This window comes from Nelusetta ayraudi, unplaced genomic scaffold (assembly GCF_046127955.1).
Source record: "Nelusetta ayraudi isolate G7.1 ecotype Tasmania unplaced genomic scaffold, CSIRO-AGI_Nayr_v1 ptg000063l, whole genome shotgun sequence".
Classification (NCBI taxonomy): domain Eukaryota; kingdom Metazoa; phylum Chordata; class Actinopteri; order Tetraodontiformes; family Monacanthidae; genus Nelusetta; species Nelusetta ayraudi.
This window is the reverse complement of record NW_027466113.1, coordinates 3,272,501-3,297,001: the sequence shown is the minus strand read 5'-3', so window position 1 is coordinate 3,297,001 and position 24,501 is coordinate 3,272,501. Positions and strand designations below refer to the sequence as shown.

The 24,501-nt window shown below is 44.7% G+C and overlaps 2 protein-coding genes across 4 annotated transcripts in view; both read right to left on the bottom strand.

Annotated features, from left to right (window-relative positions):
- Positions 1-1,865, bottom strand: part of col14a1a (collagen, type XIV, alpha 1a) — an 86,155-nt gene extending 84,290 nt beyond the window's left edge. For all 3 annotated transcript variants that reach the window (XM_076041093.1, XM_076041094.1, XM_076041095.1), the window contains exons 1-2: positions 1,739-1,865; positions 205-320 (exon numbers count right to left, since the gene is read on the bottom strand). In XM_076041093.1, coding sequence (XP_075897208.1) covers positions 205-298 — 94 coding nt within the window. In that variant the 5' untranslated portion in view covers positions 299-320; positions 1,739-1,865. The remainder of the gene's footprint in view (positions 1-204; positions 321-1,738) is intronic.
- A 10,442-nt stretch (positions 1,866-12,307) lies between these two features.
- deptor (DEP domain containing MTOR-interacting protein) overlaps positions 12,308-24,501 on the bottom strand; it is a 20,837-nt gene continuing 8,643 nt past the window's right edge. Inside the window, exons 5-10 of the mRNA XM_076040706.1 lie at positions 23,961-24,139; positions 20,877-21,062; positions 20,570-20,707; positions 18,732-18,802; positions 18,536-18,640; positions 12,308-15,445 (exon numbers count right to left, since the gene is read on the bottom strand). Coding sequence (XP_075896821.1) covers positions 15,323-15,445; positions 18,536-18,640; positions 18,732-18,802; positions 20,570-20,707; positions 20,877-21,062; positions 23,961-24,139 — 802 coding nt within the window. The 3' untranslated portion in view covers positions 12,308-15,322. The remainder of the gene's footprint in view (positions 15,446-18,535; positions 18,641-18,731; positions 18,803-20,569; positions 20,708-20,876; positions 21,063-23,960; positions 24,140-24,501) is intronic.

The window sequence follows — 24,501 nt, the reverse complement described above, 5'->3', positions numbered from 1 at the left end:
CTGTCACACTGCACTTTGAATCAACTGGGTTTGAAGGCGCGGCACTGCTGTCAGGCTGACCCAGTGGGAGGACACAGAGGACAAATGAGGTATCAACACTTGATCTTCTGAATGGACCCATAAACGTCAACCAGTGCAGGCTGGATCCAGCCGCAGCTGGCGGTGGGACATCGAGGAAGGAGACCAAAATCAAAAGGCTCTTACCTTGAGTCTGTGCTTGAGTGAGGGGGAGGGGCAGCAGGGCCAGCAGGGCCAGCGGGGCCCACACACACCAGGCAGTCTTCCCTGTCGACAACATCCTCACAGCCAGAGATCCAAACCTGCGATTGAGGAAGAGGAACAACTTCAGCACCTTCAGCCACTTCAGCTTCCAGTCACCAGTCAACAAGCAGCACTCAGACACCAGCAGCTCCCTCCAACTCTGGTCTGCCTTTATACAATTACAGAGCAGCTTTCTGACCGGGCAAGCCTGCCCCCCCTCTACCCCCCTCCCCTTTCTCAAAACACCCACACGGGGGGGGCCTGGAAGAGGAAGAACAGCGGAGGACTTTGTTGAGGCAAGACAGAGGAGGGAAGGGACGACGAGAAAGAGCAGATGGAGAAGGTGACGGGAGTCAAACAGAATGAGAGAGGATGGACGGACGGACGGACAGAGGGATGGAGACGACTGATTGGCCGGGCCGGAGGAGCAGCCCTATGGCCCAGCAGCAGCTCTTCTGCAACCGACGTGCAGCGTCTCATCTGTCAGCTCATCCGCATCTCCCCCATCACTCATATCCACACACACACACACACACACACACACACACACAGAGGAATAAAGAAGCTGACATTTCCGGAAAAAAGGCTGTGAATGAAGCGGCTCATAATGATAATAATTATTATTATTGTTATTATTATTATTATTATTATTATTATTATTATTATTATTATTATTATTATTACTGGTAATATTAGTATTTGTATTGTAATATTGTAGTATTGGTCAGATGGACTGTCAAAAGATGAACATTTAAAACTAAAGTGATATATTCCGGGTTGAATATGGCTCATTTTCACACAAAGACAAGGGGGTGATCCGTCAAACGAGGCTGAGTTGATGATCGTGATCCCCCCTTAATGAGGCAGGGGGCGCTCTTATCAGGCAAATTTTCAAGTCCGTTTAATCCGGAAAGTTGCTCCGATCCGGAGTTAATCCCGCCTTTTGATCCCAGAAGCAACTTTTGCCTGTTAATTGGTTCATGAAAAACAGGGTCACGGCGCCGCCTCGATTAAAGTCTTTCCGCCGGAAGACTTGAAACGATCCGCTTCTAAAGTGCAATGCAAGAAATAGTTAAAATAAATAAATAAAATAAGATAGACTTGCTATGCAGTCGGATCAATAAACGGCCAGGGTGCTTTTGCGAGCGCAATTTCAAGTCAGTAAAATTAAAGTGACAATTATTACTGAGACAAAAAAAAAAAAAAAAAAAAACATCCAGCAGCGTCACATAAGAAAACCTGCCCAAGAAAACTGAGGTGAAAGAGTTTAGCAGCCAGATGTAATAGAATAGAATAGATTTACTTTATTGATCCCAATTTGAGAAACTACGATGTTGCTGAAGCTCCAGCAGCACCTGAGAAGTCACACGCGCGCGCGCACGCGCGCGCGCACACACACACACACACACACACACACACACACACACACACACACACACACACACAACGCGAGCGTGGATGCGATCGCGCCTCGTACCGTCTCCAGCGGTCATCAACTCTTCAGTCGCCCCGAAGGAAACAATCCTCGGAATGAATGAGCCGCTCGATCACCGCTGCTCCTCAGCTGCTCCTCAGCTGCTCCTCACTACTCAGCTCCTCTCCCGGTGTGAGTCTCCTCTCGGTCCACACTGGGTGTTACTCTGCCATCTCTCCCTCCCTCCCTCCAGCAATCTCTCTCTCTCTCTCTCTCTCTCTCTCCCTCTATCTCTCCTGTCCCTGTCCCAACCCTCTCGCGCACGCGCACACTCGCGCACGCAGAGCGATAGAGTGTGTGTGTGTGTGTGTGTGAGAGAGAGAGAGAGAGAGAGAGTCAGCGACGGACGGAAGTGGAGACCAATTCTCGTTGCGCTGCGTAAAAATCCTTCGCCGTGCGACCGACCGACCTGCAGCCTTCACCACCCCCTGCCCCATTTCCCCTGCCACACACACACACACACACACACACACACACACACACACACACCTTCTCTTCCTCCCCACCTCACCTCCCCCGGGGAGGCCTGTCTGTCTGTCGGCGGGTGCACACACACCCACAATCAGTGATGAATCAGGGGCCATAAAGCGGCGAACGGCAGAACCTGAGGCTGCTCGCTGGTGACATGAAACCTGTGGAGGAAATCAGGTGAGCAGCGCGCGGCAGTGACCGGAGCAGGAGGCGGCGGAGCTGCGAGGACGTTAAAGGTGCAACGACGCACTTTGGGAGAAAATTGTAGGTGTTTGTGAGGTGAAGAACAAAAAGAAGTAAAACATCATTATTATTATTATTATTATTATTATTATTATTATCATTATTATTATTATTATTATTATCATTCATAAAGATGAATGAAAACCACGATTAACATCAAAACCCATATATTTTTTTTAAAAAAAATTAAAAAAAACTTGGAAACTAGTGTCACCAGTCACGCGTCATACGCAGTTTTTAAAATGTTTTTCTTGAAGTGAAAAAATATGTCAAAATTTTAGTTCAGCTCTCTGCCAGTCCGCAGTTACAGCGACGTTATTCTTCAACGCAAGACAAGAGGCGCGTTGCATCGCCATTTCTTTGTGTGTCTGCCGTCCTTGTGACTGAGAAACACAAGAGTGTGTACATGTACACGGGGAGACATGCAACAACAAGTAATCATAAAGCTGTACGCAGAGAGACGGTGGGAATGGATCAAATAAAACAGCAGAGATTGAATATAATGAGAATAGACATAAAACACCTATCAACACCCGGACCCTCCCTCCACTTCCTGTTCAGCCCCCCATAGAGCAGCCAGTCCATTGTAAAGGTGCAAGAAGCAATAAATAAATGCAGCAGCAGCTACAGTCTGCACAGCACGCAGAGAATACAAAGCGAATATAGAAGGTGTGCGGTGAATTTCAACTCTTTTTTTTTTTTTTTTTGCTTGAAAGAACTCTGAATTTTTATTATTATTTTAAATTTCACTTCTTCAAACAGAAAAAAAAACTCTGATCTGCCATGACAAGGAGCAGAAAGAAGGATTGTCTTTCTGATACATGCGAATCCAATATGATGTGTCAGCCTCACTTTAACCAGACCAATAATTCAATCGTATTAAATTAAGACACAGACTGCCACAGCCACTCACACCCTCTGCTGGTTGCTAAGTTACAATCGAATTTAAACTATTCAGAAAGCTCAAAAGAAAAAAAATATTTACCCACTGCAATAAAACAAACAAGAATTTAATATTTATTTTTTTTAAAAAATCATTTTTTTTCCCTCCAAGTGTGCGATGAAGTTTCCTGTTTAAAAAAAAAAAAAAAAAATCAAACCAGCTTCCGAATGTTTTCACTAAACACAGGGGGTGTTGATCTCCTCATCTCAGTTTCCAACCAGAGAGCAAATAAGCCACAAATTCCAGAGAACTCTGTCTTATCTCGGCTGGAGTGAGTGGCGCTTACTAGTATCAGGCCCGGACCTCAGACATGAGCACACTATCTAATCCCCTCAACACACTGCTGGGCTCCTGCACTGTGTGTGGGTGTGTGTGTGTGTGAGTGTGTGTGGGGCGGGGGGTCTCTGGAACTTGGGGAGGATTGTGGGGGGCTCAGGGGGGCGGGAATCATGGGAAACACTGGCTGCAAAAATGTGCCAGTGGCTGAATGAAGACCGAAGAGGAGCAGAGCTGCACTCCAGGTGTGTCCCTGGGGCAACACACACACACACACACACACACACACACACACACACACACGCACACACACTTACTTTTGCCGTACAACTGTCCAGATGCCATAAACACCGTAATCAAGTGGATCAGGATTGCCCCCCGCCCCCCTCTCCATCCTTCCCCTACTCCCCCTCTTTCCTGTCTGTCTGTCGGCTCACCTGCCGTATGTCTGCGCCAGGCACTCTTTACCCAACAGTGGAGGCTGATGCATTCAAGGTGACCATCACTACAACATTAACTTGGTCAGAGTTTTTTCAACTTCTGAAATTTGTCAGAGGATGTTTAGTCCAAATAATTTAGGGGTTTAACAATTTCAAATTTTAATTTGCCCATGGACAGATGTCTCGCAAATCGACAGAAAAAAGATGAACCCAAAATGAACATGGGGAACTTACGTACCAATGAACCAATTCTACATCATGTTTGAGTTGATAGCAGGTGCCAAGTCATACCGAGTTCCAAACTTCTGGGCAACAAACTTTCCCAGCCAACACTTTAAGGTAATTTCTGGTGAGATGAACTCGCACCGTCTGAGTTGGTGGTCGGCTGGCGTCGACAGACTGCAGGTGATTCTGAGCTTCTTTCATTCTGCTCTGGTTCTAGACAACTATCAGACGGATCGCCCTGTTTTAATAGATATTCAGTCCTTTGCCTCACTTCCTCTCTCTCCACTGTAATCATCTTGCACTGTGCCAGCATGTCAACTAATGTTGCAGCAAACTTCCTTGGCTGCATCTCAGGCTGTTTATTTCCCAGCAACCCATCCACAGCCGTGGGAGCAAAGAATTCTGGCAAAGTCTTTGAGGTTCTAATCCTCTATTCCAGCAGCTTTAAATGGAACTACCAGCAATCCCTGGCTATGATGAGGATCAGGAGTTGATGGAGCCGATAGAAGAACATCATCTCCGTAGAGTAGAGATGTAATCTGGAGCCTTTTTAATCTGTGTCAGGAGAGTTGAGTGAGTGAGAGAGGTGAACATGAAACACTTCCAGTCAATGGAACTGTTGACTAATAAGCAGCTGTATCGGCAGTGTTTATACAGGTTTAGCTAAGGATTTGGGTTTGGACACACCTTGAATAATCAGGTGGCAACTTCCTCTCAGGGCCAGGTGGTGGTCGAGCTCTTTGCTCAATGTTCTGCTGCACGCACTGAAAAGGAAGAGGCAGGAAATTGAACATTGAATTTGGGGATATATGAAACCAAGAGGAGGATCCTTGTGAGAACAGTTGGCTTAGAAACAGAGACTGAGAGGTCAGCAGGTCAGACACCTGGAGGTACCTTGATTCATGGTGTTAAAGGGAGCCAGTCGAGTGGGTTTGGTTACCTGATGCCTCCGTCTGGAGGAGTTCCAGGAACGTCCGACAGGTTCAAAACACCACAGTGGTCCCGGGACTCGCTGGATGGATCAGGTATCCCAGGTGTCCTGGGGCCTCGGGGTCTGTGACTGTTGACGACTGACTTACTGACTTACTGACTTACTGAATGAATGGGGAAGAGTTGGTGAGCAGTGCTGCTGAGCTCTGGAAGACCAAGTGAAGTCTGCTCCCACCATGACCTGACCCTGGATGATGAGCAGAAGACAATGCACATATGGATAAATAGATTTTTTAAAGAGGATAACAGGATTACCCTGTAGAACCCTTCCTCGCTGTGTGACAGATAATATTCTGGACTTTTTCTGGCCAATATTGCACAAATGGTTGATAAACCCTGGCTTATCCCTGCCTCCACACAAATGACTGTCTTTTGCACATCTGCTCTTGTTTGTAAATGTTAGACTGTTTGTTGTAATTATTGTATAATTTATAATTTTTGCTGTGTTTAGTGCTGCAACCACACAGTTTCCCAATTTGGGGTCTATCTATCTATCTATCTATCTATCTATCTATCTATCTATCTGTCTATCTGTCTATCTATCTATCTATCTATCTATCTATCTATAAGTTCTTTTAAATTTGCAAAAATCCAACACTGGAGCGCTAAGATTAGCCGTGCAGTCCGCTGCTTTAAATGTCGAATCATTTTAAAACGTTTTTTTCTTCTTCATTGTCTCATCTGTGACTGACAGCTCGTCTTCACCCACACAAAGAGCCTCCTGACGGATGAACCTTGCTGCTGTCATCCTTCCATCGTGTCCCATTTGTCATCTATTCATTTCTCCCGATGTCCTCCCGTTCTCCTCTTCATCTGGCCCCATTCACCCTCTTATCTATCTGTCACTCTTTAGCTCCTCGTCTCACCGTGGCCCCTCCTGTCTGTCTGTCTACCTGTCTTTCTGTCTGTCTGCAGCTCTGTTGAATAAATGCATCAATCTGGAGGTCAGAGTTGATCCTGGAGGTCACTCAGCCCCATACGGCCAAACTACGGCAGCTAAGCTTTGTTGAGGTTTTTCGAATCTCTCTGCCGGGCCGACCCTGTGTTGACTCTCCACCCCAGGCATCTTTATTCCACACAAAATGAATCAGTCGTACAGAGCATAGCGGTCATAATGTGCTTTTCCCTTCGATGGACGACTGTGTGTTTACTTCAGTTCACGCACGGCAAAGAAAAATCCATGCATATCTGATCAGCTTTCTGCTGAGAAAGTCCGCCGGCACCAAGGTGACAAGGTCTGACAAAGCTCTGTTTTTCTTTTTTTTTAAACAGGATGGTGAGGGCGAGACAACTCTGATAAAAACTAGAAAAACTTTGACAGTCAATTACAACGTCTCTTTGTCTGATGCTCTGAAGGTTCAGCAAAATGTTAGAGATGAGCAGGAAATGTTTTTTTTTTTAAAGAGTTCTAAGTACATATTTTCCAAAAGTTCTGATACATATACTTTTCATTTTGCGGAACGCCAGATCTGTCAGGAAGCATTAATGGATAATCCACAGCCACAGCTGTTTCCTTCCCTGCGTCTGTGATGAGCGGCGATCCTGTTTGCACTTTGCCGCCAAATTGTAGTGATAGAAATGGGCAACATCCACAACAGGCTCCTGGAGATCCTGGAGATCCTGCGTCCGCCTGTAATTTCTGCCTCGCAGGCCACCATTGTTGCCTCAGCAAACACTTAGAGAGCATCATCCGGAGCAGCAGGAGATTAATGGCAGGAACCGGGAAGTCAGTCGGTCGTCGTTGACTCTGGAAGGGTCTCAACTTGACCAGAGGAGGAAGAGGGCAATCATTTCATACAATACTGTGCAATAATAAGACTTTTTTATCCCGCAACATTTCTGCATTCTCCAAAGAAACAGTGCAACTGCTTAGACCTCTCAGGGTTGTTCTTCTTTTTCTTATTTTCATATTCAATTACAGCCAAACACAAAACTTTACCAGGGACACATTCAGAGAAAGGTTCATCTGATCTCATCTGAAATCTGCACTAAAAAAAACAAACAATTTATTTCAAACCAAGTCTTGTATTTTTATTCTTTCTTCCTTTTTCCACTGAGCCACATTTGCTTTGTTTCTCAGTGAGCATTTGACTCTCATTGCCTCATTGACTTCCATTCATCTTTCACTCTTTTGTACAGCCTAACCCTAATCCTTAGCCCGACTCAAACCTTGAACTTTGACCTCAGTCTATACATGACAGCCTCTACACCGAAGCCGTCGTCCTGAACTTTAATGCTCAGAGTTGTCAGGAAAAAAGTGACAACCAGAAAAAATGTCCTTGGAAGAAACGGCCAGAGCACGTTTGTTGAAAACTCTTGTGTTTACAAAGTGATATTTCAAAAGGAGCACACACACATACACACACGTACACGCACGTACACGCGTATGTACACATATAGATATATAAACACACCAGCGCTGCAAGAGAAACACGTTTTGTTTGCCTTGTAAGTGCGAGACAAAGTTCCGACCTGGACAAGTTCAAATAGAGTTGACAAGCACAAGAGTGTGGAGACACACACACACACACACGAAGGTGATCTCAGACACACCTTGAACCTTTTCTTCTCTGCAGTAGGCCAACTCGCTGGCTGAGCTTCAGAAGTGTGTGTTAATGACAAGCGGCAGGTTAATATGAGGGCAGCGGTGAGTCCAATGACCGCAGCCACTGATTAGTCCAGCCAGTGTCAGTCATTAGATGGCCAGGCACCTGGCTGCCGGCCGATCGTTCCCAGACCACCGCGGCTCGGCAGCTCTTCATTCGCTGCGCAACTTTTAATAAAGAAAAAAAAAATAGGAATTCCTTCATTTTTTCCACATTGGGGAAATTTACACAGTTACAGTGGCATGTACAGTGCAAAGAGAAAAAAATAAAAATATATAGATATACAATATATATCATTTATTTAAATCTCTAAAATACTGTTAAAAATAAGGGTTTAAAGCCTTTATTTATTTATTTATGTTTGTTTGTTTGTTTGTTTATTAAAGTGCATTTCAAGTCTTTCAGCACACGTCCCAAATGGTGTCTTTTTTTTCCATCTTCTTTAACTCACAGTTTCATTGGAGACACCTGGGTTGAGTTTTTGCGTTCTTCATCCTCTGGGGCTCTGCTCCTGGATCAGTGGGTCAGTGAGACAGTGAGTCAGTGAGCCAGGACTCCACACCTCAAAAGCTGCTGGAGAAAACGGAGAGAAAAAATGAGGTCCACATCTTCACGGTCTGCTGCCGTTTTTTTTTATGTTTGCTGATTCCATGACAACAAGAAGGTTAAGAAAAATAGCACAGACGTTACAGATGGGGATACTTGAAGAATCCCTGTGCTCGCATCATCCAATCCAATCCACTTTATTTATACGGCAAATTTTAAAAACAACAAGATAATGAAAAAGCAGCACTAAGAAAAGAAAAATAACATGCAGTAAAAGCCGGAGGGAATGATAGAGACATGCAATAAAATAAATAAATAAATAAAAGTATGCAACTAAAACACAGTCCGGATGAAACACTAAAAGACTAAATTTCTTACCGGATAAAAAGCAAAAGAAATCGCTTCAGGTTTTAAGACTCTGGGGTTGGAGTGGTGGGAATATTTAATGGAAATAATAAATAGAATGCATTGGGGATAGAGGCAGTGTTTTATCAAACATGATTAAGCTAAAAGTCTTGTGAAGAAAACGTCACCATCATGGTGGGACATCCAGCCACACCAGTTAAAGTCAGTCCCAGCTGAACCCACTGAGGTGCAGCTGCAGCCTGAGGAGCCTCCAGCAGCAGCGCAACACTGTCACTTCCTGCTGTGACTTGTCTTCAGCTCTCCACCTGTGGGCAGGGAAGTGGACTGACGGGGGCAATTCACCTGGAAAATACTGTCATCAGACCTCAAAGGGACTCCAGAACTCTGGCCTGAAGCCTGAGGAGCTTATAATTGTATTCTATGCCGTTATAAGATAGAGTTGTCTTTGCACATTTATTTTAGTTTTTTCTTGCCTAAGCACGGTTACATATGTTTTATTTATTTTATGTTTTTCTTTTAACCTGTTTGACCAAAAAAATAGAAAATGAAACGAAAAATAAATGAAACGAAAAATTCAAAGTATCAGTTCCCTGTTTTGCATCCTTGTCAACATCAGTAGTTCTCTATTTAATTTACACAGTGGCCACTTATTGTTTTTTCTTTATCTCATTACCTTTCCAGGGATAGCGGCCAATTTATTGGGTATACCACACCAGCGCCACTAAAGAGGAGTTACTGCTGCCTCCCGGTGACCACTAACAAGTCTCCCCACTCTGACCCCTGACATCAACAAGGCACTTTCCCCTGCATAACTGTCCTTCACTGGATATTTCCTCCTTTTGGAGCCGTTCTCTGTCACCACTGGAGATGGCTGAGATGTGCTGAAAACCCCAGTAGATCAGCAGCTCGTAAAACATTCAGACCTGCAGCCAATTTGATTATTTTTATGTCACAATGCAGAGTTTAACCTGAATTGGTAAACTTAAAAAAAAAGAAAAAAACTCAAATCAAGTGAGTTTTTTAAATCTAATTTCCCCAGCAGGGATTTGAGCATTTGAGAAATTTGCATGTAGCAAACCGAGCAAACCCTGTATCCACAAAATGGCAAAACATTAATATTTCATGTTGAAGTTATATTTTCTCACAGAACAAACTTGAGCTTTGCAACAAAACAAAACAAAAAAACTTCTTGAGTCATCAGAGGCACAACAACATCGACGTTGAGCCTCAAGTTGAATCTAATTTGGCCCTGAGAAAGTTTCCATCCCATTAAATCCTGATGAAGAAAACTAATGTGAAGTTGGGGAATAAATGGACAAGAAAGTCCGCTTCCTTTCTTTTCTAGGCAGCCAGCTCACAGCTCTTTTCCTTCACTTCCTTCAATGACATGAGAGGAATTTTCTTGTGTCTGTTAATTACTTGATTTTGGTTTGTGCCATTTGCATCGGCGCTGCTTTAATTGAGCCAACTGGGCTTTTTTGAGCTTAATGCCATCTGATAAAATATGCTCCTTGGTGGCTGCTTTCATCGCAGGCTTCTCCCTCTGACTGCGTTGGCCACCAATTGCAATTGGTCTCTCATGCACTGAGCTACGTCACGCTGGATCAACAAACTGATCTCCCACGGCTCCTGAATGCAACACAACGCACCGCTGCATTCAAAACATTGTTCACCAGATATTGATTTCATCACATGGAGAAAAAGGGAAAAATTCCGTAGAGCGAATTTGAGACGTGAGCCGAAGGAAAACCCCATTAATAATTCAAATCATGATAAATGAATGGAATGTAAACAGGGCTTCTGCTGCTCAGGCTGTCAGAGTGATTTCATCCTCCGGCTGTGAGGAGCCTCATCAGAAGATCTGATGCTGAGCAGCAGCTACACTCCTGTTTCTGCTGCAAGTTTCTCATTTCCTGTCAGTTTTTTGTATCAGCCTGGCTACACCTCATTCATTTACACACACACACACACACACACACACACACACACACACACACACACACACACACACACACACACAGATGAATGGGATGGGGGCTACCGTGGGATTGGGGCTGCTGAGCCAGTCGATGTGCTGCTGGACAGTGCAGGAACGGATGAAAACATGCAGTCGTGCAGAGAGTCGATGCTGTCGTGCTAGTTAGTTAGCGCTTCAGTTGCTGTCTTGTCTTCCTGGAAGATGTCAGAGGGTGACTGAGTGATTGAGTAAGCGAGCGAGCGAGCGAGTGAGTGAAGGCCAACAGGGACTTCAGGCACCTGTGAGAAACATTAGCATAGTTGCGTTGCACAGTTTGTAGTCACTAGCCTGGAAATGTACATGTATGTGACAGAGCAGGTTCATTAAAAGGACCGGTGTGTGACAGTTTGGCATGACATGTTTGGAATTTAGTTCACTGTCAGGTGGACTTCCTCAAAAAACTGCAAGATGGCAGCTAACTCAGGGCAAGACCCTTATTGCTATATATATATATGTGTGTGTGTGTGTGTGTGTGTGTGTGTGTGTGTGTGTGTGTGTGTGTGTGTGTGTATAGATAGATAGACAGACACACACACACGCACACACACCAGCTTCGTCATCAGTATGAAACGACAGGCACCACACAAGGTGGTGTAATCAAGAGCGCACACTTGTTAATTCTGCTTCAACACATCAATCACACGCGCACGCGGCCAACTAACGGTCGTCTGTGTGTTTAAACAGGGGCGTAGCTATGGCGGACATTAAACAGGGCTCCGGTGAGCTTCCCAGGTCACGTCACCCATGGACATGCAGTTGAAGGGTCAATGAATATTTTTGACAACTGACTGTTTTGTTGTATTGTATTTAACGAGGGATAAAATTATTTACAATGTTGGACGATTTAAATAAACTAGTGGTTCATATAATAACTCGTGTGATGTCCTCTGTTTGTGTATGTTTGTTTCGTTGTTGTTTTTTCTGAATGAAAATACACACCCAGGGGTAGGGAGAGGCTTTGAGTCAGTCTTGTTTTGGAAGCTGTCGTTGTGTTTTTGTTCGTGATTCTGGAACTGTGGAAGGAAAAGTGAACTCCAACTGTGACTGTTTACTTTCTTTCCTCGTACGAGGAGCGACTCCAATATCACTCTCCTCTGCATGCTGAAGACCGTGCTACAGTACATCAGCTCCCCCTGCTGGCAGTTTGATAGTAGTGCGTCCAATATATAGCGAGACGGTTCAGTTTCCTTTGGTTGTGAAGGAGCGACACGATATTCCACAGCAGAGCCGAAGAAAACTCTCGAGGTGTTTCTGGTGGTTTTCTGTTTGTAAACCAATATATATCATAACATAGCTACTTGAAATGTCCAGTTTTAAACATACAAATGTTGGCATATGTAGGTATTTTTCCAATATTACCTCCGATGATGCCTGAGGATGAACGTAGTGAACACACGGAATAAATTAGCAATAATACATTTCTAAAACGTGAACTGCAAATGCAAATCGTCAAGGTCAAATTAGCATGAGTTTATTTACTGAACACTTGATCACATGTTTAGTACAGAATCGGAACATCAGAAAGAGTGTCAGCTGCTTTGTCATACTGTGAAACTGCGAGTTATTTAACCCCAACATTCAACCTGCGGTCCGGTTTAAAAACAAAAGAAAAGACAAAAAGAAATCATCATACAGCTGAAAACTGCTGAATATTTTTGTTGAACCAGAACAATGAAGCAAAGTTCCCTTTGATCAGCGAGTCCACCAAAAACTCAGAAAATGATAAAATCGACAATAAAAACTCTGCAAAAGTGCAGAAAGAAACTATGCAGTGTCGTCTGATCCGACTGCTCTTGTGCTTGATAGTGTCTGTAAAATATTAAAATGTTGATTGTCACAGAAACTGAAGGACGTCACCACTTCTTACAAGGCTGAAGAGGAAAGAACAGAGGTCACCAGAGGTCACCAGAGACACATGGAGGAGCCGCTGCAATCACAGCGGCAACAAAGACGTCTCTGCTTTGAAAGGCTTCCAGTGTTGCTGCAGAAGAGCAACTGAACTGATTCATCAACATCAACATCAACAGTCTTTTGCTTTCACACTAAAAACACTGAACCAACACTTTGCATCTCCGGCAGCAACTCAAAACTGATTTTGGTTCCAAAACGGTGGATTGTAAATCAAAGTCCAGCCAACTTCTTGCCAGCTGTGGTGGATCTCAAGCGCGCCATCTCCTGGTTGGAGGAAGCAGCAGAAACTGTGGTGAAGTGGATTTAAATTCAGGGGTCACCAACACTGCGTCAGCACAAGTCATTGAGCGGCGGCTAAAATTAAGTTGGCCGCAACCTTGTTAAGTTGTCGTTAATACTCACTGAGAACTCAAGTGTCTTCACACGGATCAGTGTCATTAATAATCATGTACAACCAAAGGCTAACTGGGTAAATGCGTTATTTCAGGAGAGTGTAGCAAACTGGTTGACCTTCATATGACTCAGGGCCCATGAAGTAGCTCTCAGCTTCAAAAAGGTCTGTGACTCCTGCCTTAGAGTGTTTTAGAACGTTACAGATCTGAGAGATTCGACCTGACGGCAACAACAGCAAACACTTAGCAGAAACTTTTTTTTGTTGTGCCATTTTCTTGGCAGCAAATGTAGAAACTACTTTTGGAGGCTAAAATACACTTTACTGCTGTGTGACAGGAGACTGGACCAGAGAATGTCTAGGAAGACATTCAGGGGTTGACGAATCATGCAGTTCATAGCTTATACTGACTCCTATGGTCACATGGTGAACAACAACAACAACAAGAACAACTACAAGAGGACATGTTGGCACTTTCTACGGTTATTCTGGTCATCCTGCTGTTTGGCAATGAAGCTGTCCATAATACGCATGTGGGCTATTATAAGTGAGGCTATTATAAACTAGGACACATCAAGTAACCGTCAGCAGTGTCACTGAGGCCTAAAAACAAACAGTAAACAAGCCAATACTCAGGAGTCAATAGGTGATTACAGACACCAATGTCATTGAATCATGTTTCAATGTTTGTTTCGTCCCACGGTTTCATGTTTCGTCCCACTGAGGTAATGACATCACAGCCCACAGTGACGTCTGGCTTGAAAATCCTTGATATGAATCCATTTATCCAAACCCACAGAATCCAAGTGGTGATCAGAATGTGCATTTGACATGTACAATATGTATTGATCTTTCGAAACTCAACACAGATATTAAGCCGTTCTGGTGCATAGCTTCACTGTCCTTATTCTTCAATCAGTAAGAACATGTAGATGTTAGTTTAATATTTACAGTCGGCTAAATCTACCTCCTTTTGTTTGTAGTTTCTGGAAAAACAAAACTGATAGCTTGAGTTAAGCTACATTATTATTATTATTATTATTATTATTATTATTATTATTATTATTATTATTATTACTGTGTCTACAGCACAAACACTTTTTTCTTCATTTGATTGTATGTCTGGCAATAAATGCAAAAGGGTTATTAATATATGATTGATTGATTGCAGTAAAACTAATAGATTTTTTTCCCCCTATATTTGATGCCAACAACTACACTTTTCCACTGCAGGTCACAGATACATAATCCTTTTTTTTTTTAAAAAAAAAAGTCTTCACGTAGTCTGTGAGACGTTGTCAGTGCTCCACTTTGTACAGCTGATGGTTTCTCTGGTAAACGAAGGTAAGTCTTCTACTTTTGTGCACTAAATTAATTGAAGTGTTCTTTCCCCGAGGGCTGTTCAATGTTAAAATTGCAATTTTTGTGATGCAACTCAAACTTACTCCAAACAGCTACACATAAATCTGTAAGAACAAGAGTATATTCATTTATTCATTTTCAAATAATGAGGCTAAAAGAACATCAAACCCTCCCTGGAAGATAAGTTTCTCAGACTGAAGCGGCTCCAGCAGTTTCCTGCCCCTGTGCCTCCCCTTGACTAACAGCAGAGGGCAGTGTAGAGCCATCAGCCGCTGAAGTCACACTAGGGAAGTGTTAAAATGACTCCTACTGTGTATTCACTTTATACGCGTTTAAAGCCAGTCTCTGATGCCTTGTGTTCATCCTCTGGCATACTCCCTTAAAAACTCCCATGATTCGGTTTTACCATGTGACTCCGGTTTAAAAAAAAGAAAAAGAAAGAAAGAAACAAATTAAAAAAAAAAAAAAAAAAAGGCTCCGTGCTCCTCATCAATTAGGCGGATAACTTCTTAAGTCAAAAAGGGAAAAAAAAAAAAAAATCAAAGTGGCACCTTTGTGCGCTCCGTCCAAAAGATGGAACCAACGGCTCCTACTGGCCGCATTCTTCAAACAAACTGCGTCCGCAACGTCTCCACCGTGTCCGAACAACAAGGGACTGACGGGAGCGCGCACGTCCCGTGCAAAGTCTTCCTTCCACCCACTGATGTGACCACCGGACACGGCGGTCAAGTCCTGAAGCTGCTAAGTCCTGGTGCTGGAGCTGCGTTCGAGGACCTCCATGGTCATCATCGTCAGTGTCACTACACCTCCTCCATGACCTCCATGAGGATGGTCCTGGGCCCAGTCAGGATCAGGTTGCTCACGGTCCGGTAGTCGTGGGTCAGCACGTTCAGTCCGTTCACAGACACCACGAACTGACACACCTGCACACAGAGGGGGAAGGGGGCCCAGGTGTGTAAGATTTAGTGCCATCTAGTGGTATCTCACTCCCTTTACAATAGGTCACTTTGTTTTCTTTTCTCCGTTTTCTTCATTTTGTTTCCTTCCATTTTCTTTCTATATTATTTTATGTGAAGGAACATATTTGCATATTTAAAATAAATCAATAAACATAAAATAACAGATGTTTTGTCTGATCTACCCAGGTGACTCTCTATATTAAGATATGTATTTTTTAATAATAAATTAAATCAAATTTCATGCCAGTAGAGTCACTATTGAGCCTGTGATGAACTGAGGGGGTTAGTTGTTTATGGGGAGACCAAACACAAAGCAAGAAAAAAGCAGAAAACCAATTCACTTGCACGGCAGAGACAAAGAAAAGAAGAAAAAGATCCGTCTGACCCAGTTGACATTATCTGCAAAAAACAGAGCTCCAAACACTTTATACTTGTACTTTGGTGTTCTTGAATAAAAACTGGGCCTTTAAATATCAATACATATTGTATTTCTAATAGCCAATACACCCACTGGGCTGCCTGCTGTTTCCACAGTCTGTGGAGGTTGACCCAGATGAGGTCAACGTGACCCAGATGAGGTCAACCTGACCCAGTGAAGGTGCAGCAGCGCCAATCAGACCACACCCGTCTTATCTCTGATTGCTCCAACTCCGCAGGTCTGAGGGAGAACCTCCCTGCTAACTGGACCGTCTTGGAACATGACGCCACTTCTACCTTTGCCTTGGAGCCGTCACCACCATTCAACAATTCAAACCGTTTGTAGAACCTTCTCAACATGTGGTACCAACCCAACATGTGAAATAAGCTGTCTTCCTGTCACTTCCTGTGACTTTCTGTGCAACTGAGTTCAGAAGTGCCATAACTTTTTCCATCCTCTCCTGTTATTTATCATGTACACTGCATAATCTTATATTACTTTCCTTATTTTACTTTATTTTTGCACTACTTTATCTATTAGTAGTGTACTTATTTTTATCTCATTGTATTTAAACATTCTGAAAAACACAGGGCAGGAGTAGCACCTCGAATTTCATTGTATGCTTTTTTTTTTTTAAAACAATGACGATAAAGGCTTCTTATTCTGATGTTATAAAAACAAAAAAACATTTCAGGACGCCGACACAAAACAAAAACATGTGATCGTTGGGGGTTAAAACACACCACACCAACCTTCATCGAGGCTTTTGTCCAACCTGGGAATGAACCAAGTGCTGCTGCTGCTGCCTGGTGACGACAGCTGAACTCGAATAGCCGAGTTTCCCTGGAAACATCTGAGCTCCTGTTCCAACCTAACCGTATCTCACACTGACTGACATAAACAACCCTGTTTATGTCAGAGCTCCAGAATGGAGTGGAGTGATTACCACTGGGAATGGTTGGGGGAGGGTCTGGGATCCTAAAGAGGACTTCCTAAAGATCTGCTGCCATCACATCCAAAACTCTGCAGCCTAATGTCGGACTCCACAACTGTTCTCCTCTGCTTGGTTGGGGTTGGGGTTGGGGGTTGAGGTTGGGGGTTGGGGGTTGAGGTTGGGGGTTGGGGGTTGGGCTTGGGCTTGGGCTTGGGCTTGGGGTTCAGGTTGAGGTTGACGTAGACATTCAGGTTGAGGTTCAGGTTGAGGTTACATCTACTTGAAGTGAAGTCACGGTGAGAGTAAATGTTTGCATAAGGCAACACAAAGAAAGCTTGGAAACTGAATAAAAGTCCTTTGTCCTTTATGCACACACGCAAAGTGTGTGGAAAGCCAGAGCCGGGAAACAATTAGCATATCTTAGCATAGCACCTGTTTGCACAGAGAAACACCTGCTAGCAATGGCCTCAAAACGTACTGTCACAACAGCGCAGCAGCAAACAGCCACCTGAGGGCCAGGAGGAAAGAGTGTGTGTGTGTGTGTGTGTGTGTGTGTGTGTGTGTGTGTGTGTGTTGCCTTTTTTAACGACATTAGCTTGTGTTAGCGAGAGCCATGAACAACCGTGCAGAGTGGAGTCATTTCTTATCCGACTCCTCCTGGTGAGGGTTATTTGTTGAGAGGAAGGACCATAAAACTGCTGGGAGTGAGTGAAGAGGAAGGCTGGAGTTGGGCTGGAGTGACTGCAGGCTGTAAACACCGGGCTAAAGGTCGCACTGCCACACCAGGGCAAAGTTCTAAACGCACGCCGTCATCACCAGCCAGCGGGAGGCGCCACATGCGTTTCCATCGTGGTCAAACGCTGTTGACGCAAAGCCGAAGAGATATTATTGAACAACTGCAGCTGCTGCTGCTGCTGCTGCTGCTGCTACTGCTGCTGTTACTGCTTACGCAGCTGCTGCTGTTTCCTCTTTCACTACTGCTGCTGTTGCTTCAACTGTTACTGCTACTACTGCTGCTGCTGCTGCTGCTACTACTGCAGCCGCAGAAGCAGCTGCTGCTGCTGCTGTGGTTTCTGCCGTTTCCTCTTTTCACTGCTGCTGCTGCAGTGACCAGCTGACCGTCCGTCACACCCCCACAGTTTCTTCGTTCCAAGGTCACTTCCTCTTCTTGAGGTCACTTCCTCTTCCCATTATAAAACTCCTTCTCAGCTTTACTAATTCATTTTCCACTCTAGAATCCTTGTCGTTCATTAGCCAAAGACTCAGCAGCAGATGTATCCCTGTGTTTACAGCCGTCCACCAAATCTCTCTATTCTCAGCCAGTTTTAGCAATGAGGCTGAAACCCAGAACCAGTGTGGACTTTTCCAACTGGTGCGACTCCATATGATGGTTCAGAGCTGGAAATTGCTGGTAGAAAAACCACCACTAGAGTGAATCTCAGTTCTCTGGACCTGAAATAAATAGTTCTCAAATTTTTAGTCCTCCTCTTCCTCTCAGTCTCTCTCTCTGGGCTCCTGCTGGTCCTCTTCCTCCTCCCTCGTCCTGTCCTGACTGCCGGCCCAATCGGACTCCTGCTCCACATTCCCAGAATTCCTCTCTGCCACTCGCCTCACATTCCTTCATGCCAGCCAAGCCACCGTCACCCTGCTGAACCCTCCTCCCCTTTCTCCTGAACCATTTTCGCCTCCTCCTCCTTCTCACCTTCATCCCAGAAGCAGCTGCGGGTCCTCCAGGGTCGACAGCCTGGATGTGACAGGGCTTGCTGCCTCGCACCACGAAGCCCCAGCCCACCGCGTCTCCCACAATCTGAGGGGGACAAACATCAGTTGGTTGGTAGAAAACGTCTGTGTTCATGTGTGTGTGTGTGTGTGTGTGTGTGTGTGTGTGTGTGTCCTACAGTGAAGGTCTTCTTCAGGAAAGGCCCTCCAGCCGTCTGCAGCTCCTCCGGGCTCACTTGTCGTTTCAAAACTGATGAGAAAAAAATACAAACACAGGGGAAAATAAGACAAGGACACGCACGTGCACGTGCACAATATGATGTTGGTCTGGTCAAAGGGCAAGGAGGCGGTGGGGGAGGGGAGAAACTGGAGGCTGACGACTTCCTGAAACACAAGATTTGTGTTTCAGGACACACACACACACACACACACACACACACACACACACACACACACACACACACACACACACACACACACACACACACACACACACACACACACACACACACACACACACACACACACACACACACACACACACACACACACACACACACGTGCTGTGAGCGTGTGGAAGTGATTATATTTTAAATGAGCATTATGAAAAAAAAAAGAGACTTGATGGAATGTCTCAGTCTGAGTCACTTTGTTCCTCCACCGGCTTCTTCCTACCGACACTTCTTGTCACGCTACTTTCTTTATTATTAATGTCATTTTCCTTCTCTTTGCATTGACTATATTGCAGCTGTAATTATGCAAATTCCCCCAATGTGCGATCAATAAAGGTGTTCAATTCTATTCCATTCTATTTTATAACAAGTTTCTTTCTGTCAAGGCCACTTGTGGCCACAAAGACACTTTTTTTGAAACAAGCCCCACCCTGCCATGGGTGGTCTGCAGCTGCTGCTGCTGCTGCTGCTGCATTGCTTAATGGTGCTTAAATTTCTTTTTCCATTGGTGTGTGCTACTACTGCTGCTGGAAGTGTTAATTTCCCTGAGGGAGCCATCCCAAAGGCATCAATAAAGTATCTATCTATCTATCTATCTATCTTCAAGTCTAATCTGATCAACCAGAGGAAGTGCATTCGTCTTTTGGATCCGGACATTTCCTCAATCTTTCTGAAGAAGAAAATATCTGCAAAACAGAAAATCTAGTATGTCTGTCGATCCGCCACTGTCTTTTCTATACTTCACCGCCTGCCCCGGTTTTCAATTGGCCAAACACCTTTTCAGTCAAAGTGCATCACGACGAAATTCACAAACCTCCTTCTCTCGTATCATCATAAAATGAAGTTGTTCTGTTCTATTGTATGCCACCTGCCTCCTGTTACTGAGACTAGCTGCTGTTATTGCACCACCACTGAGGTCAACAGGCCAGTGGAGTGAGTGCGTGTGTGTATGTGTGCCTTCCATTTCCTCTTCATTGTGCATCGTGAGTGTGTGTGTGTGTTGGTGTTGAGGGGCTCCGCTGCTACAAAGACTCTCTGTCAAGGACACTGCTGGGAGTACACACACACACACACACACACACACACACACACACACACACACACACACACACACACACACACACACACACACACACACACACACACACACACACACACACACACACACACACACTTTGTGTGAATGTGCGATGCAAAGCAAAAGCACATTCACACGAGACACACAAAGACACAGTGTGATGGACACGATGGACCACCAGAGTTGAGGGTTGAACCAGGTTGAACCAGTGACAGCAGTTGAACCTGCGGAGGCTCCACTGACTGTAGATCTCACGGGCGGATGAACTTTGGCCTCTCAACAAACAAGAACAGACTAGAAACTGTTGGAAGGACAACTTCCCCTCCATGACTTTGACTACTTAGTCAAGTGTTCTTTCCACATCACTACATCCTCCTCAATAAATCACTTGCACTCTTTGATTTTTCTCTCTATGATATTCAACCTCATCTATTCCAACAGAGCCTGTGGCTGTCCTGCTGGACCGGGTGCAGACTGGAGGTCTTACCAGACTTGGGGTTGCACAGAACCGGCGGGCTGCTGCTGAGGGTGGGGCTGCTGCTGTAGTAGCCGCTGCTGCCGCAGCTGCTGCTCAGGCTGCTGCGCCGGACCCCCACCACCATCCTGATCTCCTTGGACGGACTCACTGGAGGCAGAGACACAACACAGGGAGGAGGGGGTCATCATTGGGGTCGTGTATCAGAGCAGCTCCAGCAGCAGCACCAGAAGCTGAAGATCACCCTGTCTATTTTTTTTTTTTAATAATGGTGGTCAGGTGGTGAGGCGATCATGTGACGGTAGCTGCTGCTGGTCACCTGACAGGAAGCTGGTGTTGCCGGCCTCAGCGTTCTGCTTGCGCAGGCAGAAGGGCGAGTCGTGGCTGTCGAGGTTCTCGGGGAGGCTGCGCTCCTGCAGCAGCTCCAGCAGCCGCCGCCGCCGCCGGAAGTTCATCCGGAACTGGTAGAGGAGGGGCCCGTCCACAAAGTGGTGCTTGTTGGTGACTGGAGGAGGGGAGGAGGGGAGGAGAGGAGGAGAGAGGGACGGGGGGAGAGAAAGAGAGGAGGTCAGTCATAGCGTGTAGTGGTGAACTTTAGATCAGATTCGACTTTGTTGTCATTGCACGGAGCAACCGTGTGCAGTTAGCATCCAACCACAAATGCTTAGTAATGAATTAAATACAAATGTACAGTATATATACATTATATAATATATATATATACGTATATAAATATATATTTACATGTAAATAATGCAAATGAATAAATAACTGTTGCCATAAAGTGCAGGTATGAAATAAATAATATATATTGCCATATACATATATACATATAATAAAACTGTTTATCTGTCTAAAACATAAATAAATGAACAACATAATGTAGATACATTGTCAATAGTCCAACTGTAATATGTAAATATCTTCTTTTTTTCCTGTCTTACCGTATACATAGTTTATTTTTATTTTATTTCTCTATTTCTTTTTAATTAATTGATTTTTTTTCTTCTCTTTGCACGATATTGGATGGATGGATGTTACTGTAATTATGCAAATTTCCACCAACACAATGCGAGGCATGCTAGTCTATTCTATTCCATAGGTATATGCAGAATATAACAGGTTAAAAATATACAGATGAGATTAATATGAATCGACATGGCTGACTGGTGATTGGTCAGCAGGCTGCAGGTCCTCAGTGGAACATTAACTCAGCAGTGAGTTCAGCAGCTGGAGAAATGAAAAAAAACGAGTCAACATTTGTTTAAGTCTCAATCTGAACAAACTGGGTCGAGCTCAACAAACTCAGGCTCACAGTGAGCTCATGGCCCCGCCCACACTGGTGCTAACATAAATGGTCCAGAGGACCTTTGATTCCCTCTGATGCTGCCGCTGTGAACCTCAGACTGGCCTGAGCTGCCCCTCCGCACCAGACCGGGAATAAAAATGTACATTTTCCAAAAGTAGCAGCAGCAGCAGCAGCAGCAGCAGCAGCAGCAGCAGCAGCAGCAGCAGCAGGAGGTCAGGACGGTGACCATCATGTGAAATCCTTCACATGATTTCTAGGAAACATCAGACAGTCGTGTCAACAACATGAGTCACGACTCAAAACCTCCACAAGACTGAATCACAACAGCATGTGAACACAAATAAGTAAAGCAGATGCATTTTTTTTTTTTCAAGGAATCGAGCCGGCAACCACCTTTTCCCAATTTATCCGCCCCCAAAAATAAAACATTTAGCCCTCGGTTTAAAGCCTCCCATTGAAACCATCCTCTTGCTACAAGTGGGGAGGAGGGCTGCAGTGGTCATTGTCACTGTGTGGGTGACATATTGGTGCCCTTTGTTAGACATGATAGCCTCATGTGATGTCACAAACAGCTTTAGAAGATAATTTGCTCCTCATCTCTGCGGTATCCTACAGCTCAATGTCAACCTGATACAATGTGGATGAACCCAGACCTTCATCCAGACCTCCGTCCAGACCTCCGTCCAGACCTCCACCTGATGTGGAACTTCTCATATTGACTCCAATATGAGAAGTTCCACACCAACTTGGTTGGTGCTACTGGACTGTTACATGCTGTGCTGCTCAGTGCACTTAAATGTCATCTCTAACACAGTGTATAGACTCCTGATGCGATTCCTCAACCTTCACCGCGACGGTCCACCACTCATCCAACGCCACGGTTGAGTCAGTGACAGTCAGTAATCTGACTCGCTCTTGAATGCAGCCTCAACCAGGCTGTGAGACACTAAGGCAGGGGTCACCAACTTTTTTGGCACTGAGAGCTACTTCATGGGTCCTGAGCCGTATGAAGGGCTACCAGTTTCCTAGATTCTCCTGAAATAAACTCCCTGAGTTATATATCATTATTAATGATACTTATCTATGTGAAGACACTTATCGAGTTCATGAGTTCTCAATAATTATCAAAAATGACTTAACAAGGTTGGATAAAATTGAATTTTAGACGCAGCTCAACGAGCTGTGCAATTTTCCGAACGGGTCTGCGGGCTCCTCATGAGGTCCTTGGGCTACCTCGTACCCGCGGGCACCACGTTGGTGACCCCTGCATTAAGGTCTCAGTGTAACAGAATCCCAGCCAGTGTGATATCCACTTGGTACTTATAAATATACTGATACTTGGAAATAGATAGAAGTCTTGAAGGAGTCACTGAGGACGGGTACCGATACTGAACTGTCCCAGTCGTGTTTGAACCTGTTCAGGTTGTAGGACCGGTTTAATTCAACCTGGCACGAAAGTGGTTTGGTGGGTTTAGAAACACATATAAAAAAGCAGAAGATCAACAAGAAACCACCCTAATGTTTACTCGTCATTGTCCTGATAGGGCGCAGTGTTGTGTCCAAATAGTTCGCAGGAACACAGTTTAGATGGAGGTGCCAATTATTCATTAATTATTATAATTAATCAATAAACATATTGATAGAAAAAAATGTTCAACTTGTGACATTATATCATAGTGTCGCAGCAGTTCAATTCCAACGGGTTCTGCTCACCTGAAAACAATGCTAGTCTTGACAGTGGGCTAGCTAAGGATTTCAACTGTGTTATGCAATGTGTATATACGGTACATTTGTATTTAATTCACTGCCAAGCACTTCTGGGTGGATGCTCACTGCATTTCGTTGCTCTGTACTTGTGACATGTGCAATGACAGTAAGGTTGAATCTAATCTGATCTGATCTGATCACGACGAAGCAGCAGCGGTCAATAACAAGGTCACGTAGCCGTGGATGTGGCTATTTGCAGCCGGCGACAGTGAGTTCATCCCGCTCTGAGTCAGAGGTCAAAGTTCATCGAACTCAAGTCAGACTGGCAGAACTCAATCTGAGTGAGGGATCTGACACGAGGAGACTGAGGCTGGCGGTGGTCCTCACCGTGCTGGATGATGCCGTGCTCCAGGAGTCTCCTCCCCAGCTGCTCCGCCTCCTCCCTGGTCGCCATCTCGCCCTCCGCCACCAGCCAGTCCACGAACTGGGACGCCACCAGCGCCCGCTCGTATGCCCCGCCCTCCTCCTCCCGCGTCTGCAGCAGGCTGTTCTCCGTGTTCATCAACCTGCGCACAGGAACCAGACAAATCATTCATTCATCTGTTGATTCGCTAGATTTTGAAGATTGAGGTGACTGGCAGTGCACTCTGAAACAATGGGGGGGGTTCCCCTTTCAAACAACTGCAAAGTCACTTTCAAACCGGTTAGCAGCTCATTTATATCGTCAGGGATCAGTGTGGATTGTACTGCTGCTTTCTCTGGTAAGCTAAATTAGCTTAGCGTTACCAGTTTTAGAAGAAAATAACACAATATCACGTCAACTCAACCAGAGAAAGTCTCAGTTTGATCTTTATCATGATGATGCATTAAAATGAAACAACACAAGTTCTATTTATTATACCATTATTAAATGTTGCAAAATGGACTT